At 39.6% G+C, this 14,739-nt stretch overlaps 1 protein-coding gene across 3 annotated transcripts in view; it reads left to right on the forward strand.

Annotated features, from left to right (window-relative positions):
- The window catches only part of ITGA6 (integrin subunit alpha 6), a 170,502-nt gene that overhangs the window by 120,690 nt on the left and 35,073 nt on the right, over window positions 1-14,739 (forward strand). For all 3 annotated transcript variants that reach the window (XM_045033043.1, XM_045033041.1, XM_045033042.1), the window contains 3 exons: window positions 8,727-8,854; window positions 9,607-9,686; window positions 12,382-12,655. In XM_045033043.1, the coding sequence (XP_044888978.1) occupies window positions 9,642-9,686; window positions 12,382-12,655 (319 nt within the window). In that variant the 5' untranslated portion in view covers window positions 8,727-8,854; window positions 9,607-9,641. The remainder of the gene's footprint in view (window positions 1-8,726; window positions 8,855-9,606; window positions 9,687-12,381; window positions 12,656-14,739) is intronic.

A 14,739-nucleotide genomic window follows, 5' to 3' on the forward strand; every position in this document is an offset into this window, starting at 1 on the left:
GCCCAAGTTACATTTTCATCAGCACAAATCGTACTTGGTGAGACTGAGACATTTGTTGATTGTGACTGTGATGTCTCAGAACATTGATTAGCAATCAGTTTATTTTCTTTTCACATTTTTTCCCCACACATGTAGCAAGGAAACATTAGCGATTGTCAGCCGAGTTCCAACTGAGTTCTAACAACTACAAAAGGGAGAACTCATATTCTTTCAGACTGAAAGTTAGGCAATATCAGGGTCTCAAAAGTTGTACTTGAGCTCCAGTGTTGTTTGCCTCATGTTCTGCTTAAATCAGACTGAAAAGAAAAAAGCAGTGGAGAAAACTGTGTGTGTGTAAGGAAATGGTTTTAACTTCGGAGGCTTAAGCTCTCAATCTTCGGTTAGTTTTGTGAACAAGTAAGTTGTTCTGAGACCTTGAAAAACCTTGAACTCCATGCAGTTTGTCCGTTCCTACTCACCCTAAAGAAGGAGATCTGTATCTTTTTAATAATATCTCATTAATTTCAGTTTACCTCCTTGATACTACTCTGTACGTATGTATGGAATTAAACTAAAGAAGCTGTTTGGGTGTTCTGAATAAACATACAACTCTTTTTGAACTATGGTCTGTACTACTATAAAACATTTTAACAGATTGGTGCTCTTCCAAGTGAGGTGACTATCTGCGTTTTCAGTTTATTTGAATACATTGTATCTTTTTGGGTGACTTATCTAATACCACATTTCCTTTTTGATTAGGCTCGGAATTCAAGGAAAAGTTTTTATTGCAGTAGAAAGAAGAATTTTCATATTAAAATTCTACAAACTTATTTGAATTTTTGATAGTAACCCTTTTTGTCCTGTAATCTGCATTTAACTGAGGGCCATGATGGTTTTATAACTGGAGTCATGTTGTTGGCTTGTGTGTATGTTGACTTGACTTTGGCAACTATATATAGTGATGCCAATAAGCTATTCAGAAGGGACTATTTGCTGCAGAGTTAACAATTATAAGGGGCACAAACTGTTTGCCAATATTTGAGAAAAGTCATAAAAGTAGCATCTATAGGATGGAAGTGGTGTTTCTGTCATGGTAGTAAATTCACACCTTTGGGAAAAGTAGCTAGGTTGATGGAAAAGTTCTTCTATCAATGGAAAAAATTTCTACAGTGGTTCAGTCAACCTAACTACTCTGCACAAGGCTGAAATTTTTCACACACCTGAGCGATGTAGCTAAGTCAGCCTAAGTTTTAGCTGTAAACCAGGCCTAAGTAACAGTCTGACAGCAATGTGGGTGCTCACCCATGTTTGGCCAAAAAGTGCTATCAAAGCCTGTAGTGAGAGATTCATCTGGACAATGCCAGCAGTATATGGTTTTAGAACTGAAATTTGTCTTCCCAGCTGCTAAGATTTGCTTTGCAGAGACTCCAAAACCCAGAACTGTAAATACAATTGTGGAGTTGGGTAAGGGGTTAAATCAATAGAGAAAAATCAATAGTTCATTTTCATAGTGAATGTGCGTAGACTGGGTGATCAGAATATAACTAATAAAGCTTTCTGTGCACATGAGAATATAATATATCCAGCAACTAGATGTTTTAAGCTTTTTTTCAAATTGCTTATGGGAAAGTAGTGCAAATTTTTTCAAATTGCTTATGGCTTTTTCCATATTCTAATTACTGCCCTTCTGAGTGCACACTTCAGAAAAGCAGCACGGTAGATTATGTACATGGGTGTTGCATTTTATTTTATAAGGCTCTTGGTTGAAAGAGAGATGCCTTTTGTAGAGTGTATGAAGAAAAGCTGATGCAAAACCAAGAGCTATAACTGACAGGTTCAGACTTTTCAGGATATCTTAGGTAATAGAAAGTGAGTCTAGTTACAGCATGTTTCTGGCAGATAAGAAATATGGAGCTTGTGAAATCATGGTCATTAGAAAAATGAAATGCAATAGCAGGACAAACCTAATCACTAGCTTCTCTTTGACAAATACAGCTCATAATACAGTTGACTTCATTTCAGTGGGATTGCTTTGCAGAGTCACCTACTGGCACAGATTCCAGTGCCTCCTTCAAGCTACCCTCTAAGATTACTAAGCCTCTGCTGCTCTGGATCCCTGGTATGTTTCAAGCTCCTGGAGTCAAGCCACTGCCCCTAATCTAGGGGTCTGAAGGCACACTCTCAGGGCACAGACCTTCTGACATCTGTTTCTGAGTTTTGGACCCCATTGGCTGGCTGCTCTGGGTGCCCTCCAGACTTCCAAGTACTTAAACACATTCTCTCCCAGAACTCCACCCAAAAGGTGTGAAAAAGTTTAACTCTCCCAGTACTGCCAGTTCTTGTGTTTGAATGTTTCTATTCTAGAAATCTCTCATCCTCTTTCTCATTTGGTGGTCTGTAATAGATCTCTACCATTATGTAATAGATCCCTACCTTCCCTACCCCTTTTATCTTTACCCAGAGACTTTCAGTTGGTCTGCATCTCACCTCCTTCTGGACATCAGACAGGGATTGGGATGTAGGAGGGGGTTCAAGGTGCAGGAGGGGGCATAGGGTGCTGGCTCCTGTTGGGGGGCACTTACCTCGGGCAGCTCCTGATCGGCGGCACAGCGGGTCTAAGGCAGGATCCCTGCCTGCCTCGACCCCACTCACGTAAATCAGCACCTCCTCCCAATCACGAGCTGGGCCACCCCCTACACTGCCAGCCCGTAGTGCACCACATGGCCACCCCGCTCCCGGAAGGGGCCAACATGCCTCTGCAGCCCTGTGTTAGCTCACAATGCTGAATTTACAAGCCAACAGATAGGCAGGTGAATAAACATCCCTTGTCTCATAGGCAACCTGTTTCCCCACTTCTGCTGTGATACAGAATGTAAGAACATATCTTCAGTATACATACATAACTCCTTACCTAGTATTTGTATATGCCTTTCACAGACTATGTTAATGACCAATGACCCTGGCTTTCATTTAAGACCTCACATGACATTCTTTGGTGAACCAGAATGTACATGTCAGAATCAGGATATTCTTGTAACCTTCTGGCCATTTGGCATTGAGGGGTTTTTGGGTAAGAGTGGAGATCTGCAAAAGATCCTTAAAATCCATATGCAATAGGCTCTTTGAATGAGTGTGAAGGCAGAGCATTTGTTTTTCCGATTACTTTATTTGGGCACAGAACCATAGGGGTTGACCCTTCCTATACATCAGAACAGAGGCTAGTTTGCCTTCCCTAGTTTTGCTTAGTGGTTACTTACCCTGCCCCTTCTGGTGCTGTCCATTTCTTCTCCCATTCCCTATGACACAATCTGCTCTTTAAGGAGAGCCATGAAAACCACAATCCTTTAAACACCAGGGCTTTAGAAAACAGGTTAGTGATGTATCTGGGAAGCATCTTTACACTGATAATTTGAAAATACACCCATGGAGTCATAGAATTATAGTACTGGAGAGGACCTTGAGGGGTCTTCTAGTACAGTCCCCTGTACTCTAGGCAGGATGTCACGTATTAATGACCTAAACATACCCATTGGTACAAACTGTAAATGGTGTTCATCTTTGTAGAAAGTGTCACAAAGCAGTTCTGCACTAACATAAACACCTCTTGGATTTTTGGGAGATCTTGGGTGTTGATGGGGGGAAGGAGGGCTGATCTCTTGATGATATACCATATAACTCATGTGCATGTTAACAGGAATTACGCAAGTATACAGAGAGAAGAATAGACCCCACTAGGTATGTAGGCAGTGACCTGTACTGTTTGTTTTCATCACTTCTGAGAGTTGAATCCAATCATAAAGCAGAGATGGTGTCTGTGACACTAACATTTCAAATTAAACTTCTGTGTTGTATTGACCAGCTTGTTTTAGCAATGTTGTGTGGGTTGAGTGGTCTACCTTCATTTTTAAAAAGCCAACAACAGTCAAGACATTTATAGGGACAGAGCTCACTTGGAGATAGATGCCTAGAATGGGTTGGAACAGTGCTTTCACACGCACAGGGCCAATCCTGTTCCTACTGAGGTCAATGCAAATCTCTCATTAACTTCTGGCACAATCTGCTCTGACCGTACACAGAATGTTTCCCACTTGACTTTCTCCCTGTGATCTCTTCATGGTTATGGGCTGTTGCCATCTTCTAAGTCAAATTTTTCATAAATGCCTTCAATATAGAATTATTTACAAGTGTTGCAAGAATGTAATTGCCCCTGCTTATGCTGAGAAAGAGGTTTGAACTTGGGATCTTCACTGCTAAAAGCATGAGCATCTACTGCTTCAGCTCAAGGACTAGATTCCTTAATTGGCAGCATTGCAGACACACAAACTTAGGGGACAAAGACTCAGATTCAGTCTCCTGCTGAAGGTTATCCAGATGCCTCAGTCAGCAGGGTCATATTGTACTATGGTAGAAATTGTCTCTGCCCAGAAAAGCTTAAAATTTCATCTGATATGAAATCAGTGAGTGTGGCAAACAAAAGGAGTGTATTGCCGTGGGGAGGGAGAGTGGGTAACACAAATAGGATTAAACTATGGTCTGTAAATTACCAATAGTCATCAGAGCTCTTCTTTCTGGTCAATATAATTAAACTCTTTGAGAACCAAGCACTGGGACTGTGGGAGAAAAAGCATTTAGAAGAGAATCACTCTCTCCTCCATAGCGGTCTGTAGAGTGAAAGTTCAGCCACTGCAGCGCTTACCTTCATCACTTTCCTAATTTTGTGTTACTTGTGTTTATGCTGCAATTTTTTGAAAAGTACAGTAGTGCACAATATCCTACACTGTTCCCAGTAATAGCAACCTTAAATTGGATATTTGTGGTGGATGAAGGTAACCAAAATTAAAACTGCAAATACTTGTGACTACTTTATTCAGCCTATTTGTAGATGCAGGTAATTTGTTAGCCAGAAAACACTTTCAATAATGCCTTGTGGTCCTTTCTAACTCTATCATTCTATGCTTCCTCCAGCCTGCATAATGGTGATGAGGCTGGCATCATTAACGTAATCCTGTCACTTTAAAAAAGAGCATGTCAAATATAGGGTGTATGAACAGGATTTTCTTTCTAGTATGTTAATTGGATGTTTTCCCTTTCAGTTTGTTTCACGCAGCGTAGTGTTTGGTCTAAAGTTGATGTAATGAATCACTGAATTTATATTTCTTACAGAAATATGTTTACAAAATTTTATTGTCTCTTGGAAAGTACTGAGACATGAACAAGATAAAGACATTCACTAGAGCTGCGAAAGCATCCAGTGAAGTTTGGTCAAGTGTTAGTAGTGAGGGGTATGAACAAATACACTTTTTAAAAATAATCTCTCTGATATGTGGTTTTTATCTTGACTGCAGGTCCCACTTCACAAATGATGGATTGTTTACATAAAAAAATAGGGGGGGAAACTGGGATAGTTTTGAGTTCTATTTGTGTTACCCCAGTTTTCATTAAAGTTTATAAAGGATTCTGCAAGCATATAATGCTGCAGTTCCATCACAGTCACTTGTTAAGTTTGTTAAGTGTTATTGATGAAAGCAGAAAGGAAATTTAAATTAAAATAGTCTTCTGGTTAGTATTCCATATAGACTGTTAAACTGGAAATCTATTGCTGGTTTGTTTGATTTGCTTGATATTGCAGTAGTTGTTCATAATTTTTAAGCACTTAATTGGACTAGGTTTGATGAAACTAGGTTGCTCCCATTTATCTATTTGAAATTCAGACTTTTTTCAGTGAACAATGATCAGCAAAGTTCCCCCTAATAGTGTCTGGATGGCCAATTCTCACCTCCTCTCACTTATTAGAAATGTATACAGACTGCATGTGTGTGTTTAAAAAAAATAAAAAAAATCATGGGGCGGATCCTGCTCTAGCTGAAATCAATAGGAATTTTGCTGTTGTCTTCGGTGGTGGGGGGAGTAGTATAGTTCCCCATATACTTTTGGAAAAACAAGTAAGTTTTTGTCTCCATAATTCTGTCTGTATAGAACAATTATTAGTGTTGTACAGCATTACTCTGTAAAGTACTTTTAACTACAATGAGCCATGGCTTCAAGCACACACAAACACCACACTGGTTGGCAGGGATTGAATACTTATTTGTATTCATGGTCCCTTTGAGGTTATTTGCCAGTAATCAGCCCTAAGTCTGCACAACTGAAATTGTAAAAAAGTTAAGGTTCTGACAGCAGTGCTAACTTGCTATACATCTATATTTTATGGCTTACATTTTGTGACATAAATGGTAATATATTAAGCTGCACATAAAGTAGAAAAATCAGTTACAGAACCTGAGCCTTTGAGTCTCTGGTGAGCACCCACATGTTGCTCCTGTTGACTCAACAACTTTCAGAATCAGACTATATTTATGAAGGTGTCTAAATATGGATCTAGAAGCCTGACTTTAGGTACTTGTGTTTGAAAGTTTTAGTCATAGCCATTATGCATTAAGGGAGAGCTTGCAATAAATAGGCAAATCATCCTCAGAAAAATTCAAGAACTCACTTAACTCCATTTTCACAGTAAGCATTTTGTTTTTAATCTTTATTATTTCCCCTGCCAAAATAAACATAATTTTTTTTTAAAATCCTCGTTTGTTCTGGTTTCTTGGGAAGAAGGGGTTTTGGTCACCAGCAAAAGAGCTAAAATAGACTCCAGAATGCACACAGCTGCAGAAGCAATTACATTTCTCAACATAAGCTCACATTTATTTTTGTTCAGGTTCCTTTTATTAAAAAAAAAAAGTAGAATAAGTAACAGTCCAATGACTACTCAGATGTAAAAAAGAGATGCTCAATCTGTAATGATACTCATGTGCATCCATCAGAACTCATCTAGGCAACATACAATCTGATTCATTTGGACTGCCTCAGGCAGATGAAACTCATCGTGGTGCATAAGGCCCAGCATCACTAGCTTTGTGCATATCTCATCATAAACCAGAGATTGAGCTTTACTTTGTGATGGTAGTACAGTAATTTCTATTATGGACTTCTGCTATTTAAGAATGGTATGCCGGGTGAGTAGAGTGCATTGTTCATGCATTGGGATGCTTGACTTGAACCATTACAGTAAGTTTTGCTTGATTTATTGAACTAAAGATTAATTGAACGTTATTAGGAATGAAATAAATTAAAATGTAAAGTTAATAGTTCTCAGCATGTTTACAATGACCTGTGCTGCAGTGCTGAAACGGTCTTTTAGCCCACTCTGCTGTGCTGTATAGGGCAGACATGTAGTGCTGCAGCATAGTTTCGTTCTACCACATTTTAATACCTTTTTGGGCACTACTTGAAAATGCATTCTAGACTGTACCAATTGTATTGACCTAATAATTTAAACCTGTTTCACTAGAACCTGTTTATAATGTGTATGATTGTTTAACTGTCTTGTGCATCTGATAAGATTTAAGATTTACAGCACCATTCAGCAGTAATTTATGTAAGATAATTCAAGATTTTTCTTGGTTCATGAACCTGGTACAGTAATAGTCTCAAAGGACAAACAGCAGCTGCCTAGGCAAAAACCATTTGAAAAATGTTTAGACGTTTGGGGATTATGCTATTGCAACCACAAGCTGATAGTACTTAGATACCTTAAAAAAATCCAGTAACCTGGAGAAGAAAATAAAGGTATGCTCTCTTTTTTACTCCTTTATGATGTGTAAAGAAGGCCTGAAGCAATTTTAATAGAGCTGGGAATTTTGTATTGATTTTTTTTCAGCAGAAAATGCAGGTTCTGAAAAACTTAAATCTTGCAAACTTTTTCCCATTAGGAAAATCTAAACAAAATATTATGTTTCAGGTTGAACTGAATAGAAGCATTTTAGTTTGAATCAATCAAAACATTTTGTTATGGGTCAGTTCAACATTAATATATGTGTACGTGAGTTGCCATGTTGCCTCATGCGAGTTCTAGTTTGGGTGCCATGTGCCCTCATTTTTTTTCTGTGGGCTGGGCTTCCGGGCTGGGTCTGACCTCTTGTTGAATTGATAGGATGTGTTGTGGGAATGGCATGAGCAAAGAAACTCATGGGAAATGTAGTCTGGCTGGGGAGCCCAGCCTCTGGGCACAAGGCACTCGAACTACAGCAGGTTGTAGCACATTATACCACAGCAGGTCAGGAGAACACAGATTAATGTTGTGTTGAGCCAAAATTAAGCATTTCAATTCCAGAATGTCAAAATGTTTAGTTTTGATCAGAAATGTCAAAATGAAATATTTTGAAGCAAATTTTTGGAACTTAATCCTGTGAAAAAATTTATTTCAATTTTTCATCTTGATTTGGGAAAACAAATTTCCAAATACTGTAACAGAATTTTACATTGGATGTAAATTCTGATTTTCTACAAACTCTGGGTTTTTAAATTTTCAGGGTCACCTTCTGTACTACTGTTGAAGGTTAACTAGCCATAAAGAATCCAACTTGATTCTCGGATGTCAGGCTGAATTTGCTTGGATGGCAATTAAGGAAAAATATTTGTAAACTGAGTATATTAGATGATAATTGGAGACCCTCACAATGCCATTGTTGTAGTCAGTTTTCATAGAACCACCATGCTTTGAGAGAGACACAATTTTTAAATGGTCTACTTGAAAAAAAAATTGTCATGGTGTATGCCATCCTCCTTCAATAGTTTACAAATCAGATCTCTACTGACATATGATCAAAATAGCATCCTCTGATTCTACTCTTGTTGCTTCTCTCAAGTTACTCAAGTCCCTCAAAATATATGATTTTCTATTTCTCTCTCAACAGATTGCTGGTTGGAGCACCTCGGGAGAGAGCCTTTCCATCCCAGCAAGCCAACAGAACTGGAGGGTTGTATAGCTGTGACATTACATCCCCAGAGACACATTGCACACGTGTCCTCTTTGATGATAACGGTAGTCTCTTCCATATTTTTCTTTCGAGTGAAGCAATTGCCTGTTTTTTCTTATCAGATGTAGGCCTCAGTGGTCTCTCCCACTGAATATAGCATCTTTCTTTTTCTTAAAATCAGTGATCACAAGGAAAACTTATTCTTATCCTCTTTAAATGTTTTTACAGCTTTTCTTATTTATTTTTTTGACTGAAAACAAGTCTTAGCTTAATTGCTAAAGCAATATTGATGACTTTGAATCCAGATGTTTTGCTTATGATCATGTTCTTCAGTAAGTGTAAGTTATATCTTAATGAAAAAAGAAAAGCCACAACAAAATCCTTTTTCATTGATATAACTAATCCTCCTCATCAATTAAGGTTTTGTTGTATGGGTAAAGTATATAGACAGTGCCACCTAAAGGCTCTTTCAGGTACTGTATGGCGTTGTTAAATACTGAATTAAGATTAACGAGGAGTCCTCGTGGCACCTTAGAGACTAACAAATTTGTTTGGGCATAAGCTTTCGTGGGCCATAACCCACTTCATCAGATGCATGGAGTGAAAAATAAAGTGGGTTATGGGCCATGAAAGCTTATGCCCAAATAAATGTGTTAGTCTCTAAGGTGCCATGAGGACTCCTCGTTGTTTTTGCTGAAGCAGACTAACATGGCTACCCCTCTGAAACTGGAATTAAAATTGTATGTTTATAATCAAAGCACAAAATGTTCTGACATGAGTTAACCATAGTGTGTAAAATTGTGTTGTGATAATGCAGCTGATCCAGCAACGGAGAGTAAAGAAGACCAGTGGATGGGTGTAACTGTCCAAAGTCAGGGGCCAGGAGGAAAAGTGGTGGTAAGTCTATAGGACTTGAATATTCATTAGCGTTTGTTCAGGCTTATTCTGCATGTTTTAAAGTTGTCTGCTTTTCTATACCTTTACAGAACTCTTTCTAGGTTTTGTTGCTATTAGATTCTTAAACATAAGGAATTACATTTTTCCCTAGAGGAATGAGGCACTGCAGATAGTCTGAAAGTTTCCCCCCCCCCCATCATGACAACTCAGAAAACAGCAGAGTTTTTTAATGTGTTTCTAATTCTCTGAATTTTGAATTGGTTTGATTTCATGATCCGAGTAATCTAGGGTAGACAGTAGATACTAGTAAAGCATCTCTGTGGCTGGTGTTACTAAAGTGTGGTTTTAAAATGAAAGCATAAAGTACTTTTCATTTAAAAAAAATTTTATCCTTCAAATTCTTTTGTATGATTTTGGGAGAAAAGTCACATTTTCTTGGACTTCTTGTCAGTATTAGTAAATACAAACCTCCGTCTGAGGTTCACCATGGGTGAGTGATAACTACAAAGGAATTGATGGCCTCCAACAGTGGATCTGATGATTGTTTTCACTCCAGGATTGTGGAGTGAAATCACATTTTGTAATTGTACTTTCTGTTAAAGATGCTAATGACGATAAGTCCATATACCCTTATTTTACACGGTGCAGAGGGAAGAAACTTTCATAAGATACCACAGAATGATGCCATAGATCTTTGTATCTTAATGCTCTGATTGCTAAATACACTACTTATGGTAGTACAGTACATCAGCTAAGGATCAGAATGGAGAGGGGTAACTAGTGGTGTTCCCCAAGGGTCAGTCCTAGGACCAATCCTATTCAATTTATTCATAAATGATCTGGAGAAAGGGGTAAACAGTGAGGTGGCAAAGTTTGCAGATGATACTAAACTACTCAAGATAGTTAAGACCGAAGCAGATTGTGAAGAACTTCAAAAGGCTCTCACAAAACTAAGTGATTGGGCAACAAAATGGCAAATGAAATTTAATGTGGATAAATGTAAAGTAATGCACATTGGAAAAAATAACCCCAACTATACATACAACATGATGGGGGCTAATTTAGCTACAACGAGTCAGGAAAAAGATCTTGGAGTTATCGTGGATAGTTCTCTGAAGATGTCCACGCAGTGTGCAGAGGCGGTCAAAAAAGCAAACAGGATGTTAGGAATCATTAAAAAGGGGATAGAGAATAAGACTGAGAATATATTATTGCCCTTATATAAATCCATGGTACGCCCACATCTCGAATACTGTGTACAGATGTGGTCTCCTCACCTCAAAAAAGATATTCTAGCACTAGAAAAGGTTCAGAGAAGGGCAACTAAAATGATTAGGGGTTTAGAGAGGGTCCCATATGAGGAAAGATTAAAGAGGCTAGGACTCTTCAGTTTGGAAAAGAGAAGACTAAGGGGGGACATGATAGAGGTATATAAAATCATGAGTGATGTTGAGAAAGTGGATAAGGAAAAGTTATTTACTTATTCCCATAATACAAGAACTAGGGGTCACCAAATGAAATTAATAGGCAGCAGGTTTAAAACAAATAAAAGGAAGTTCTTCTTCACGCAGCGCACAGTCAACTTGTGGAACTCCTTACCTGAGGAGGTTGTGAAGGCTAGGACTATAACAATGTTTAAAAGGGGACTGGATAAATTCATGGTGGCTAAGTCCATAAATGGCTATTAGCCAGGATGGGTAAGAATGGTGTCCCTAGCCTCTGTTCGTCAGAGGATGGAGATGGATGGCAGGAGAGAGATCACTTGATCATTGCCTGTTAGGTTCACTCCCTCAGGGGCACCTGGCATTGGCCACTGTCGGTAGACAGATACTGGGCTAGATGGACCTTTGGTCTGACCCGGTACGGCCTTTCTTATGTTCTTATGTTCTTATGTTCTTATCAGAAACGGGCATGGTGAGGATCCTTCCCCCACGTTGCTATGCTCATGCAAAACTACCGCTTCCAACCTTACTACCCTCCAGAATTGTTTGCAGTGGTGCTGTAGCCACCAGTTTCAGGATATTAGAGAGACAAGGTGGGTGAGGTAATATCTTTTACTGGACCAGCTTCTGTTGGTGAGAAGGACAAGCTCTTGAGCTCCACAGAAGAAGAGCTCTGTGGAGCTCACAAGCTTGTCCTTTTCCCCAACAGAATTTGGTCCAATAAAATGTATTCCCTCACCTATCTCGGCTCTCCCTTCCCTCCAAAACTGTTAGTTAGTAATGCTGCTGGAGGCAGTATTAACTTGCATGGAGGGAGGGGCAAATTCACCTTGTCATCAACAGGGAACCAGTGACAGCCTGGCTTCTGCACAAACCATGCTGCCGTTTCTGGGAGAAGCAAACATGCCCCCCGCCCTCAAACCTATGTGAAATATTGAGTATGTGCATAGTAGTGCTGTGATCTACAAGGTTACAGTAACATTACATGGGTTAGCAAAGCCTATGCGGTGGTGGTGTTTTTTCTTCCCGTCAGCATGCAGACGTTACAAGAAGATGTGACTCAACTTCTGAGTCTCTGTTGTCACTGTTCTTTGAGACATAAGTACCTGGTCTGTATGCTTATTGTTGCTAGGGGAGTATGTGGCTTATAGAGAATGGCCTTCTCATTATTTGGTTTTAATGATAATTTGCAGGAAAAAAATACAGAAGGCATAAAATATTTTGCTTATCGACTGTATCTGTTTTTTTTGCAGACATGTGCACATCGCTATGAGAAAAGGCAATATGTAAACACAGTTCAGGAATCTCGTGATATCATTGGAAGGTGCTACCTGCTGAGTCAGGATCTCACTATTAAGGATCCTAAGGATGATGAGTCTGCTATGGATGGTGGAGAATGGAGTTTTTGTGATGGCCGACTGAGGGGCCATGAGAAATTTGGTTCATGTCAGCAAGGTGTAGCTGCTACTTTTACTAGAGACTATCATTATGTTGTATTTGGTGCACCAGGAACTTATAACTGGAAAGGTATGACCCTCTCTTCTCCCATCCTACATTTTTCAGCATTTACCTCAGTTTTGTAAATGCTAAATTATTAGCTCATGTCACATTAAAAACTTGTAAGGCAGAGGTCCCCAGTCTATGCATGCGCCCTCCTGATGGGGGCACAGAGGAACATTTGGGAGGGTGTGGCAGGGGCCCAGGGCCAGCCCCCATGAGGGGTGGTGAGGGAGAGCCACCCAGCCCTGGCCCTGGCTGCCTGCCTGGGGATCCACTTCCAGCCACGGCTGCTGGCCCTGCGCCCCTGGTCCCAGCTGCTCCCTGGCCGAGGCTCTGCTCCCATCCCCTGCCTCCAGCTATGGCCCCAACTTTGGCCCTCTTACCCCGTCTGCGTTCCCCACTCTTGGAGTCGTGGCCCCGCTCCAGGCCTCAGCTCTGGGCGGGCATGAGATGAAAAAATTTGGGGACCAGTGTTGTAAGGGGAATTTAAAAAAATTGGAATAGCTAATGGACGGATTACATAAGTTAACATGCTGTTGTAGGAAACTCTACCTCACTGGTCTTAATTTTCTTGCAGGATTCAGTGCTTGTTTCAAAGGGTGGAACTTTCACACTGAGTGTGTATATACATATTTTTAGCATTATTTGGCCAACATCTCATTTTTCTGCATTTGAGCAATTATTCAGACTAACATCTGCACTAAAACGTTTATCCTAATTGAGCACATTGCTGGATCATTCTTTTGTGTTTGTTACATCAGTCATCTTCTGTAGAAACTGGGGGTACCTTTCAATGTGTTTAAAATCTGCAGCCATGAGTCTCAGAGCCTGGGTCTTCAGACTCAGGGTGGTGGGGCTCGTGCTATCATGCTAAAAACATCAGGGCAGAAGTGTAGGCCCAGGCTGGAGTTTGCGCTCCAAAGCCTAGGGAGGTGGGTGAGTTTTGGAGTCCAAGCTCCAGCCTGAGCCACAACGTCTGGACTGGCCCATCAGCCTGTGTCTGTAGTCAGTCTCTGAGACTCGCTGCTGCAGGTTTTTAAAACTCAGTGTAGACATACTCTAATATATCACACATTCAGTGTGGCAGGATCATGGGAAGATGATTGCAGACAGAGCAAATATTTAAACATTCAAGGGCAAATCCTTATGTTTTTACTCCAGTAAAACTCCATTGACTTTAATGGGTGTTCTGCCTGAGTAAAAACTAAGGACTGTGGCAACTGGCACATATCACCTAGCAAATGTTGCAAAACTCAGGGAAAAAAATGGATAGATTTGTATCCTTTGGTTTATGTTGAGAAATTTTCAAATGCCCGGCCTGTTTGTTTTTTTAAGAGATTTCTTTTTGCACATCATTACACGAATAGCTGCAAAATACTTCCCTCGCTCTCCTTTAGAATGCCTGTCTGATCTTTGACTCCTGTTATACAGTGTTCTTTCACACACCTGTGAACCATGCAAAGTATGTGAGTTAAGCTCTGGCACAAGGTATACTTTTTGTGAAGACTTAATCTTCCAAATATCTGTTTCTGTCAAGAAAATTTGAACAAGCTGAAAGAGCATATTGAGTTCAGAGATTGCTTTATGTTAATTGCAAAGAACTGCTAGGGCAGTACATGAGTTTTATGAATATGCTTTCATATCATGGAAAAACATGTCTGTACTTGGCAAACTGTTAAAATATGCCTGACTAAAGAGAAGCACCCATTTTGATTAGGTAGAGGTGTGAGATGTAGCTCTTTTTCCCTTTAAAAAAAGAATGTTACTTAATTTATATTATTGGCTGCATTTAGTGATAATTTGATAGTAAAATTACTATCAGTATTTTGAAATCTTGTGGATCTAGAAGCTTTCTCTGTAATGCCTTTGCTGAAAGAGTGAAATGATATGCTGAGTGAAGGGGGTTGATGATCAGTTTATTCATGTTTTTGTTGACAAATTTAATAATGTATACCATATTTTCCAGATCATTGCATGGCACCATAAAGTTGCTGCATCATGAGACCCATATGTATACAATACCATGAGATTTTAAAACATAACTTCAGGCTGTGTGCTATTCTTCCTCCCAATTCAAACATGATCACAAGGACAATGTTGCTAATGTCAAT

The sequence above is a fragment of the Mauremys mutica genome, chromosome 10 (genome assembly GCF_020497125.1).
Source record: "Mauremys mutica isolate MM-2020 ecotype Southern chromosome 10, ASM2049712v1, whole genome shotgun sequence".
Taxonomy (NCBI): Eukaryota; Metazoa; Chordata; order Testudines; family Geoemydidae; genus Mauremys; species Mauremys mutica.